We start from the raw sequence: 12,128 nt of genomic DNA on the forward strand, positions 1-12,128 counted from the left end.
ATATAAAAGCCAGGAGGGCCAAAAGGGCTAAACAAAAATCAAAGAGGGACAAAGGAAACACTCACCAGACAGTGGAAAAAATTCGAACCGTCTCTTTCTTCTTACTCTGAAGATGCTACGATTAAGCTAGCAAAAATTTTTTCTACTGTCTGGTGAGTGTTTCCTTTCTCCCTCTTTTATATATATATATATATATATATATATATATATAAATGTTTACAACATTTCTCGTCTGACTACCATGCTGAAGACCTGACTTCGATCCGAGGGGTGGGCGATTTCAAGTGAGAATGTTTCCAGCAATCCCCTGCATAGATCATAGTCTCTAATAAATGGGTCTGGGGAAGAGGGGGGAGGTAAATGAACCTTGAGCATGGTGCTGACAAAATCACCTCCACAAATGTGAATGGGTGGTGCCAAACCTCGTGAGTGTCTGGTAGATTTACCTTTTTAAAAAACATTTTAAACCCTTCTTATCTTATTATTTTGGTAATGGGATTTTCTTTTTCAATATTAAACATTCTAAACCTATACCTAGGTAGTTATCTGTGCACTTGGTATGGTTTTTCAGTTGCTACATTCAAAACATTGAATGTACCGACTACCGGAACTTACATCCCAAATACTCCTCATATAAAGATAATACAAATTTATTCAAAGGATTATATGAAAAATTTGAAATACCTTACATCACTCTCTATGCTTTTAACTTCTTACATATGTAGATGAAAATATCACATAAAAATACTTTATTGTTGCACTAAGCAACATTGGCTACTATAGTCGTATTGCACCAAACATAATTAAAGGTAGAAAACAAAGGAATAGCAAAACATTCACAGACATACCGCAATATGAAACATTTTCAAATATATTAAAATCAACAAAATCCACAATCACATAAGAAAAACAAAATCTAAATATGGCTTGTAATGCAAAGTTCCAGCCTAAAATTGCACCTACATTCCTTACTGGCACTGACTTTGTTAGGGAGGTCACCATTAAAATGTTTGTCATTGTTATCAATGCCAAAAGTGCAACAGTTACAGATACAAAACTGACAAGTGATTCCACGTGTACCTGAAATAGAAAGGCAGCTGTTTTAAATTTGTTTTTTTAATTATATAATTATACAGAAATATATATTAAAATGGCAAATGATCATCTAACACTGGATAAAAGTATGACTGAACAATAACTATATATATTTTTTTAAATAATGATTCTCAAGTGATTAATCAAATAGACAGTGGTCGGAAGTAGCACGCTACTTGTAGCATCGCTACTAGCTAGCTACAAAATTTGTAGCGGTAGCTGTAGCGGCGCTACATTTTGAAAATTGTAGCTGTAGCTGTAACAAAGCTACAAAATTCCTGTAGTTGTAGCGAAAATTTCGCTACAGCTACATTTTCTTCTCTGCATTATGAGGAAACTTTTGAAAGTGACCACAGCATTCAAAAAAATCGACAATAACTATTATTTTTGGAGGAGGTTCATAAAGACAGTCTATTACATGGAAATATGTATAATCTACATTATAAATATCTTGATATCGCAGATTATGGGTATCTGTGTAATACAGATATATTTCATTAGTATAGAATAAATCTAATATCGAGATAACTAAACTGAACTGGCATATATGAATATATTCTGGCTAACGGCTACATTTTTTTTAGCTGCATCACTATTTTTGGGAGAAACATGCCTCGTTTGCAGCAACCCTAAAAAAAGGCCTCATTTTTACCACCCCAGGAACAAACCCTGTTGTTGGTGTAAGAGGCAGGTAAATGTCATTAATTTCTGTGTAAAACACAACTTGCAGCGCAAAAACGAGCGATCCAGTCTCCACTACAATGACAAAGCAATATGCTGGCAATCAATAGTTCAGCATTAATCATTGTTATCATATAGGATCTCACCAGCAGGAAATTATTGTTACAAGAATGATAGAAATACAGTTTCTGGAATTACAATTATTTTCGATATAATATTTTTTCAGAAGTTTTAAAATTTGCAATACGTTTACAACACTCGAGTTTACACACCACTTTCCTCAATATATTTTATGATATTGTAAAAAGTATGTACGAGGTATTGACTTTTCTGCAGAAACGATAATTTTCTTTAGTTAATATACAGTTTCCAAATGTATGTAATTCTTCTACTTTTACGTCGCTTTTCTGTAACTTTTGCTAATCATGGCAATGAGGATGAATGGTTTATTTTGTTATTATCTTATCTAGAGTCGCTTTCTGTCACTTTTGGCTAATTGTGAGAATGAGGGAGAATGGTGAATGATGATGATGAGCAGTGTGGAGAATGTAGGAACAGGAGAATCCATCCTCCCAACTAGGTGTATTTCCTAGTTTTTGTTTTGAGTCCACTTTATGCACAGAGACAAGCTAATCCAGACTGGATCTGAACCACTAGTGCCTCCGCCAGGTATCTAACCAGGGGCCCCTTTGATTCCAAGGTGACAAAGTTTCCACTGTGCCTTCAGGGAAGCATTCCCAACAGGAAACTTACGTAAAGCATATCTCCATCTGTCGCTCATTTAGCTATACCAAAGAAGCATCTTTCAGCTATCCGCAAAGTTAGAGCAAACATCTAACGAATTACCATCGTATTTTCCAGTAAGTACAACTATCATACTAGGGGCTTCATTTGAATATCCATGTGCTTGTTTCAAGTTTTTTTTTCTTATGCAGAAGTAGCGCAAAAGTAGCGAAGTAGCGAGTAGCGCACATGAGTAGCGTAGCGAGCTACTTTTTTAGTAAATGTAGTTGTAGCTGTAGCGAAGCTACATTTTTGGACAAGTAGCGGTAGCTGTAGCGAAGCTACTTTTAAAATGTAGTGTTCTGATCACTGCAAATAGAGTATACTTGACTCATCATGTTTACATTCTAAAAATTAATTTGACGAGACAAAACTAACATTTATCTCAATAAATAAATAAATATTTACCAGTGAAAAGTATAAAACAGCAGAGCTTCCAAAACACACAATCAACATTTTACCATCATCCATAATTCTGGAAAAAAGGTAATGTCCAAATCCCTGTACAAAAAGTGGTAGTCCAAAGGTACCATAATTAATATAGGCTACAAAACTCTCATATGAGAAATAACCAGTCTTCAAGGCAATTCCTGAAATGAAAGATAGAATAATTTAAAACATTTAATCCAAAATGCTATGTAAGTAATAGTATTTATTTTTCTTTATGCATGGTTATTTAAAGTCACTTTTCTACCGCTTAGTGGTAGAGTTGGCCACTCAAAATGTTCACCCTCTGATGTGGGTGGCACAGTATTTATTGGACATCAACAACTACTATAAATGTATGCGTGTATACACACACACATATACCCAGAGACAGCTACCATAGAGGTTGATTCGCTTCCATCTGGTCGACTTAGTGTTCACTTACCTATGACAGTCCTGCCTTTCACCACCAGTTGTATTCGAAGTGAAGGCCAGCACTCCGAACTACAGTATTTCACCGCATAATCATCACACCCTGTTTCTTCAGTTCAAAAATGGTTTGTAACCTTTTGTTGCGTAATCATCGCATCAGATAACAAAAGTAATGAAAGCAGTGTGTAATCTATGGACACAGTATATTACATTTTGTAAGTCAATACCTTGCAACACTACTAAATCTTCTCAAGTGTAATATTTAGACTAGAACGCATAAATCAATTTATTACAACTAATGTGTTAATTTTTTTATTCATTGATATGGACTATTGAATGTCGCACCGATTTTTTTTTTTTACAAAAAAAATTGACATAAAATCTGTGACGATTATGCAATGAAATACAGTATTACCTAACAGTTCGCAGTTCCTAATGGAGAAGACTTCTTTGCAGTTGTACCATGGGTATCTTATCTCACTCCTGTTGCCAAACTTTCCATATACCTTATGTGAAGAAAGGCTGTGTTTCAGAAGTCCAAATGCAGAGTAGACTATTGGACGGGCATCGGGACTCTTCATTAGGATGTCTTTGAAGGGAATTGCATGAATCTCAGTCTAAGCTTCCATCTGTCTGTAGAATGGCAGCAATGTTTGGCTGTGTGACAGTATGCTTTGTCTTGATGCAGTTCCACCCAATTAGTGTCCTGTCCATGCAATGTGAGGGATTTCCTTCTTGTGAATATCAATCAATACACATGTTGCTCAGCGTTGATTTTCAGGTTTTTTTTTCCACATGACATATAGCTTCCTGCAGTTGATTTTTCCATTCGATGACATGGATGGGTTTCAGAACGTGAACACTAGCCTTGTGTACCACCATCAGATGTAATTTCTCATGAATGGCATCGTTAATAGTTGATTGTGACACAAGGAACCATTTGGCCATACATGCTGTCTCAGATGATTCTCAGAAGCAGTCAATTTGAGAATCTCATGCAGCGCCGGTGTTGTCAGTTTCACTGTAGTCAATTTCGGACAGGGCTTTGTCGGCAATATATATACGAGGGCCACTATTTATATTTTGAGCCTTGGCAACACTGATTGAAGTTAGGCGCAATTTGACGTTTGCACGGAATTATCTGGCATTATTGACCATAACGTATTTCAAATGTTTTGTCAATAGCTTGATTTGTGTTGCTTATGTTGCCTTGGAGATTGCGCGACAACAATAAAATGGAATTAACTCGTGAACATTTTCGTGCGATGATTTGTTACGATTTTCGACGTGGATTATCAAGACAAGAGTGTATCGATCAACTTACTTCCACATTTGGCGATGAAGCACCATCCTTTGCCACTGTGAAACGCTGGTATAACGAATTTAATTCTGGCCGCCATTCGCTTACCGACGAGATTCACGAAGGTCGTCCAAAATCAGTTGTTGTTCAAGAAAACATTGATGCTGTGCAAAACCTAATACTGCAAGATCGTCATGTGACATACTGTGAGATTGAGGCAACCATAGGCATTAGTTCCACCAGCATATATAAAATATTACATGATCATTTAGCTGTGAGAAAGGTATGTTCTCGTTGGATCCCACACAATTTGACAAAAACTCAAAAAGACGCTCGCGTCAATTGGTGCAAACAAATGCTCAATAAATACAATCGTGGTGCTTCAAAAGACGTATATAAGATTGTAACAGGTGATGAATCATGGATATATGCATATGAGCCGGAACGTAAACAGCAGTCGACTGTATGGGTGTTTCAAGATGAACCCAATCCAACAAATTCGCGCTCGAAGCACATCGAAACAAATGCTCGCCTGTTTTTTCGGGAAAACTTGTCATGTGGCAACTGTGCCTTTAGAGGAACGTAGAACGGTCAACTCTGAATGGTACACAACAATTTGTTTGGCAGAGGTCTTCGGTCAAATACGGAAAACAAACAAACGCCGTCGGATCATTCTTCTTCAAGACAATGCCAGCTGTCACACATCTCGTCTAACAACCGACTTTATGAACAGTCAAAAAATCGAATTGATGGGTCATCCACCGTACAGTCCTGATTTGGCACCCAATGACTTCTTCTTGTTCCCGAATGTCAAGAATAAATTGCGTGGACAACGATTTTTGTCGGCGGAAGACGCCGTTGATGCGTTTAAAAACCATATTATGGAGGTGTCTCAAGAAGATTGGAAAAACTGCTTTGACAAATGGTTCGAACGAATGCAAAAGTGTATTGACCATAAAGGAGAATACTTCGAAAAACAATAAAGCAGTTTTCAATGCCAAATTCCTGTTTTTTCATTGTTAGGCTCAAAATATAAATAGTTACCCTCGTATAATCCAGAGATGGCCAACCTGCATATAATCACACTATGGCATTCCCTGTAGTCTATCCACATGAAATCTGTGTTCCTGGCACTGTTTGACTATGCTGGAACAACTAAAGTTTGCACCAGAAAGTGTTACATTGTAGCCTTCTCAGAATCGATTCAATTTCATCAGCATTAGAACTCTGCATTGTGCCTGCAGTGTAGAGTCATGTTTCAAACTTGTTCAGGTAGAACCAAATCACCCTCTGCATAAAATCACTCCAAAATTTCATTTACATATTGCACACATGGCATGAGACTCAGGGAGTTTTCAGTGAAATGTGAATTTCATACCGAAGTGACAAGCAGCATGGGCCCTTTCAGTCTAAAGCAAAACATTCACCATGCATGTGTGAAAAACAGACCAAGAAGACACAATGCACAGTATTGAGAAAATGGACCAGTCCACGGGATGCACAAGCAACAAGAGGCTTGTGCAGCTTGTCATGTCACTTCAGTTCGAAAGGTTGTTCTGATTACTGAGGGTTTGCTTCCAAGCAACATGTGTCAGTTCTCCCTTCCTTCTGAAACCTCCCTCATAGTAATAAAATATGCAGCATTCCAAAGAGTATCCCCTCAACCTATTCATCCGAGACGATGTCTGTGCCTGCACAACTTGAAGGTTGATTATGAATACCTTCCGTAACATTGAGAGGCATGTATAGCCATGCCTCGATGCTGATGGCAATCACTTTCAACACTCACTATGAGGTCATTATGCCTCTCCTACAGCAAGGCATGCCCATATCAAATTTCAATGAATTACATTCATTCATTTGAAAGTTATGAGGGAACATCAGGTACCGAGAGCGAGTGAAACACCCTGTATATTAAGAATTTAATACTGTCTCTCTTAGCATGCATGATATGCACTGAGTGCTCACAGAATTGAGACCACCTCTCCAAACAACAAGGAATGGCCCAGCAGCTGCTTTGATCACATGACCACCTTCACTGGAAGTATTGTGGTAAATGTACAGACACAACGTTACATGTTAGTCGAGCAGCACACCTTAAAATAGGAGGTGGTCAGGATTTAATGTCGTTTCAAAAGGGCATGAATGTGGGTGCCCGAGCATCAGGCGCATCAATAACCCAGACAACGACACTGGTCGGATATGCCAGTTCCAGTGTAGTGAAGGTGTACAGAGAGTGGCAAGAAAACGGGGCAACAACCACCAAGAGGCAGAATTGCAAGGGCATACGGAAGGTGACACTGCGTGGAAAGCGTTGAGTAAAAACAGTTCGTGACAGCTGAACGTACCATCAGCATCTAGGAATTACGGGACCAATACAACAGTGAATGCACAACACCCATATCCCATGCAACTGTGCAGTGCACACTAGCACGCACGAAGTTCCACAGCAGATGACCCACTTGTCAGTCACTCCTCACGAAGCATCACCACTGACTTCATCTTGCTTGGGCCCACGAGCATGCTGATTGGACTGTGGACGATTGGTAAAGGGTGTGTTGGTTCAATGAATCAGTTTTTGCTACACCACTGTGACTGGCGTGTGCTTGTGTGGTGCCAAAAGCAGGAGGCTATGGACCCTTCCTGCATGGGGTGTGCTGTACAGGTGGATGGGGGCGGCTGTACGGTGTGGGGTTGCTTCTGTTGGCATAGACTGGGACCAATGGTGAGTATGGACTGACGTGTGACATCCGTTGTGTATTGGGAGGTGTTAGGGGACCACTTACACCCCACAATGCAACACTTCTACCCACATGGGGATAGCATTTTCCAGGATGAAAATGCACGGTGCCACCGAGACGGGACTGTACTTGCTTGGCTGGTGGAACATTCCACAGAGATGCAGCATATGAATTGGCCCCCTAACTCCCCTGATCTTAATCCCATAAAACATGTGTGGGATATTGTGGAACGAGCTCTTCGAACCATGCATCCTGCACCGACGTCAGTTGGCTCATTATACGAAGCCATCAAGAGTATATGGTGTCAGATCCCTGTGGAGACATATCAGCACCTCATGGAATCCATTCCATGTCATGTCTAGGCCATTCGCCAAGCCAAAGGTTGATTAACAAAGTATTAGGTAGGTAGTCGCAATTCAGTGAGCACTCAATGTATATTAAGGGGTTAATATTTCATTGTGCATTTATTTACTGTGTTACAAAGAATGCAAAGAATAAAAAGTAGGCTTACCTTTCAAAGATGATGAATATGCAAAATTTGAAAGGCACAGAAGCCCTTTAACACAGAATAAAAGGGCGATGTTCTTCTTAGACACACAACCAATGGAACCTTTACTTCTTTCTTGATTTGGCTCTAAAATAAAATACATGTTCTGGTTAAAAGAATACCCGAGAGAATAAAACCTTGATTGTTTTTTTTTCACACTACTATTTTGCCTTTATGGAGAATTAAAACTTACATATTTGGATTACTGATCAACTTTGTTAACAATTATTCAAAGGAGCCCCTACTATTCATTTCTTGCAAAGGAACATTCATATTTACTTGTATTTACTTGAACTTCACACTCAGATTGCCTGTTTTGTTTTAGGCTAGAGAGCTGTATAAGACTCTTTTGATTTCTTTCAAAAAAATAATGGAAATATTTCGACAATGAAGCAAGTTACTGATCCACCTGTTTCGGTTAGAATATACTGACATGGCATTATATGGGAAAAAAAGTTTGTACTTAAAAGTGGTTGACTTCACAGCTTACTATACAATGTTTGGACCTGTTTCAGAGTCCTTCTTCAGGGAGTCCATTAATTAAAACATTAAAAATGTTTTAAAAAATCCTGAAGGAAGGAGGGTAAAATACAAAGTCAGGATCATGCCGAATACGACTACCTGAGCATCATAGATCCACTTTTTTCTCTCTCCCATGCAGTCTCCTCTACCTCGCAGGAGTTATCTGGTAAACAAATCTTGATGCTTGCTTTGAAGTCAGTGAGAAAGGAGGGACATTTTACAAAGAGATTGAAAAAAATACTTTTATAACATTTTGATCCACTGCACCCTCCACCATCGTGGTCATTTTCATTTTTCTATTTTCCCAAATCCATCTTCATTCTACTACTTTCCTTTCAATGTCGTTTTCATGAATAGCAGGAAATTGAATTTCCCTATTAAATAGCTGTTTATAAGCATGTTTATAAGCTAAGGTGCATGTTTAAGTTGCCTTATTTTACATCCTCTGTGTGTTCTCAACAACTCTCAGTAAAACTTTTCTGACGTAACTTCTTTTTTTTTTTTTTTTGGAAACTCCACACTTAATTTTGTAAGCCCCTTTATTTCCTCAAGTGTTCATGATGGGTGGATATTATTTTAATGATGGAAGGGGTTTATAGCCAACACTTAGGCTGTGCATGCTGTACATTCTTCTAATATCAGATACCTTGTTTGATTTGATTTTCATTGTTTAGCATCGCTTTTCTGCCACTTTCAACTAATTGCAATGAGGTAGATGAGTGATGATATGATGAAAGGACACTTGCAAAGAATACCCATGCCCAGGCCAGGATTCAAACCCTGGACCCCTGGCATTGTAGCACATTGTGCTAATCATTTTGCCATGGAGGTCGGCGCATGTGCCTTGTTGTACAGAACACTGCAATTTTTTCCCCCTCATTTTTGCCATTTGTTCCTTTCCTCACTTTTTCCACTTTTCCGACAAAATTCAACATTTTATACCTGGTATACCAGTTTTTAAACCTTTATTGACTATCCATTCAATTTCCTTTCATTGCTCTTTTGACTGTGGCATTGTTTGCAGAAGAAAGCTATGTCAAAGCTTATTTTTGATTCTCCAATCATGCACAGTAATCTGTAAAGTGAACCATTTTTAAGTACAAACTGTCATGTGAGAAGCAGAGAAATGTAACTCCAAAAATGTGGTTTCCACTTTTGTTTAACATATGTTCTCTGAAGGGCTTTATTTGGAGTCAGATTAACAAATCTCCTTCACTTCTTGTAAGCAGTAGTGTCATGTATCTTCAATTTTCTGATTCTTTTTAAGAGTCAGAATACATTATTTCCTCAATTCTGTAAATTTGATAAATTCGAGTTACATCAATCTGGTTTCACATGGCAAAACTTTTTTTTTTCCCAGATTGGTATCTGTAAAAGTTCAGCTGGGAAATCATCCCCTCTTCAGTCCTGATATGGCACCTAACAACTTCCATTCTTCTATATATTTACAGCATTCAAGTAGGTGCTGGCTGGACATCATTACACCAGCAATGATAATGATGAAATCCATCATTAACAAACTCATCGGTATGCAGGGCAAGGTATTTTATGATAGGGACTCTTTTAACCTGATACACTAGTGTGGCAAGTGTCTCAAAGTCTGTGAGGCCCATGTTAAAATACAGGGTAAGTCAAAAAGAATTAAACACATTTACACAGCTATTATGGCATAACTATTTATGATAGAAAATCAAACAAGGCACCAATTTAAAGAAAAAGTTTTCCGCATATGATTCACATTATAAAGGTTCAACATGGGAACCACATGCAACGCGGAAAAGGTCCAAACGATAATCAAGTACTTACTATACACGAGACAGCAAGTCGTTGTCAACAGTTTCGAAGGCACTAACAATTCGCAGTTTGGAAAATCTTTCGGAAGGGTGAAACATATGCATTATTACCGAAAAGCATGTGGAAATGTCTTTGCACCATTGTGATTGAATCAGTCTTCGCTAACTCCAACACACAATACGCCTTCTGCTAGTCAATTGCCATTTGGCCACACTAGCGATCCTAGCGGAGCAGCGGCAAAGCTGCATAAGCACACCAAGTGGCAATAAAACTTCCAGAGTTATTCTTTGCATTGGTGCCTTGTTTGATTTTCTATCATAAATAGTTATGCCATAATAGCTGTGTAAAATTGTTTCATTCTTTTTGACTTACCCTGTATAACAACAGAATTTACATTTCTTACTCACAGAACCACGAAACATATTTTTCTGAACTATTTCACACAGCAATCCACAAGTTGTAAGTTGGGATTCCTACCAGGTCAAAATATAGAAGGAAAAAATAGTGTAGGTCATCTGAAATTGTACGAGATGTATGTATTTGAAACTATGTGAAAAAAGGAAAAAACATTAATTTATGTTCAAAAACCATTACATTATAACATAATGTTACTCTTTTAACATTGACATAAGCATTAATCAATAGGTTGGCTTCTCAAAGCTGTTTTTATCTATAATCTCACCACAATTTAGCCAATAGGCCAACAATATGAATAGGATCCAACAAGAAGTGCATAAAAACTTAATTTCTTCAACAGAACTCGTTCTAAAAAAATATTATGTCCATTACATTCTGGAATATTACATTTAATTATTTCTTGATCCACTAATACTTCAATAAAAACTCATAAAATAAAAGAAACATTACCTTTTTGATTTGTACCACAATGTATAACACATGTTAATATTAGACTGAAAGCCGAAGATGAAATCTCCAAAAGAATACTTGCTTCAGCCCTTTAGAAAAAAAGAAAAGTTTTACTAAATACAATCATTAACGACAAGGTTAAAGTTCTAAATAAAATCTAAATGCACTTAAAATATCAATTACCCTCGTTAATGACATGCATTAATTCTCTCTCATTCACACTATGAACTGACGCTTAAATGTGCAATGTTTTGTATTGTGTTGTCATTTTTTCATGTGAATTATGTTGTAAATGCAATGTTTTACTGATGTTTCATTGAACTTTGCATACAAAGTTGCACGATTATGTTACATATTGAATTACACATAGTTCCCATATCGAATCTTTATGATGTGGAGACGAATTTGGTGTGCTTCTCTTTCATATGACATGCATGCTAAAGCTGTATCATTTGTAGAAAAGTGTTACCAGACATTATGGACACCCTGTACATATAAGCAGGGGGATAAAAATAGTGTGGATTAGTTATAAAATGACCCTTGTAGCACAATGTCACTTTTTGTGTAACCAAAGTTTCTATGTAATTATATGCTTTGGTATACTTTTGTGGTAATGTTTATGTATCTCAGCTGCACAACTGGCAACAACATTTGTTAAAACAAGGGGTTGGTATCAGAACAGCAGGGTACATTTAATAGGGATGGGCAGATATAAAATTTTGGCCAATACCAATAAAGTACCGATATAAAATTTACCAATACCAATATTTTACCGATCCGATATATAACTACAAATGATCCTTGATAAACCGGAATGTTCATTGATCTCCTAAATAAAACAGTGTTCCTAAGTGACTGCAATGCAAAAGATGTTGCATACTTAAATATATACATTTTTTTAAAAGTAGGGCATGGAGATTATCAATAAAAATTATAACAA

The 12,128-nt window shown here is 37.4% G+C and overlaps 1 protein-coding gene across 2 annotated transcripts in view; it reads right to left on the bottom strand.

The window, feature by feature from the left end:
- Window positions 1-235: 235 nt before the first annotated feature.
- LOC145994344 (solute carrier family 22 member 18-like) overlaps window positions 236-12,128 on the bottom strand; it is a 70,400-nt gene continuing 58,507 nt past the window's right edge. For both annotated transcript variants that reach the window (XM_083130461.1, XM_083130463.1), the window contains exons 5-8: window positions 11,189-11,277; window positions 7,970-8,092; window positions 2,968-3,149; window positions 236-1,080 (exon numbers count right to left, since the gene is read on the bottom strand). In XM_083130461.1, the coding sequence (XP_082986587.1) occupies window positions 778-1,080; window positions 2,968-3,149; window positions 7,970-8,092; window positions 11,189-11,277 (697 nt within the window). In that variant the 3' untranslated portion in view covers window positions 236-777. The remainder of the gene's footprint in view (window positions 1,081-2,967; window positions 3,150-7,969; window positions 8,093-11,188; window positions 11,278-12,128) is intronic.

This window comes from Lepisma saccharinum, chromosome 10 (assembly GCF_977018435.1).
Source record: "Lepisma saccharinum chromosome 10, izLepSacc3.1, whole genome shotgun sequence".
Classification (NCBI taxonomy): domain Eukaryota; kingdom Metazoa; phylum Arthropoda; class Insecta; order Zygentoma; family Lepismatidae; genus Lepisma; species Lepisma saccharinum.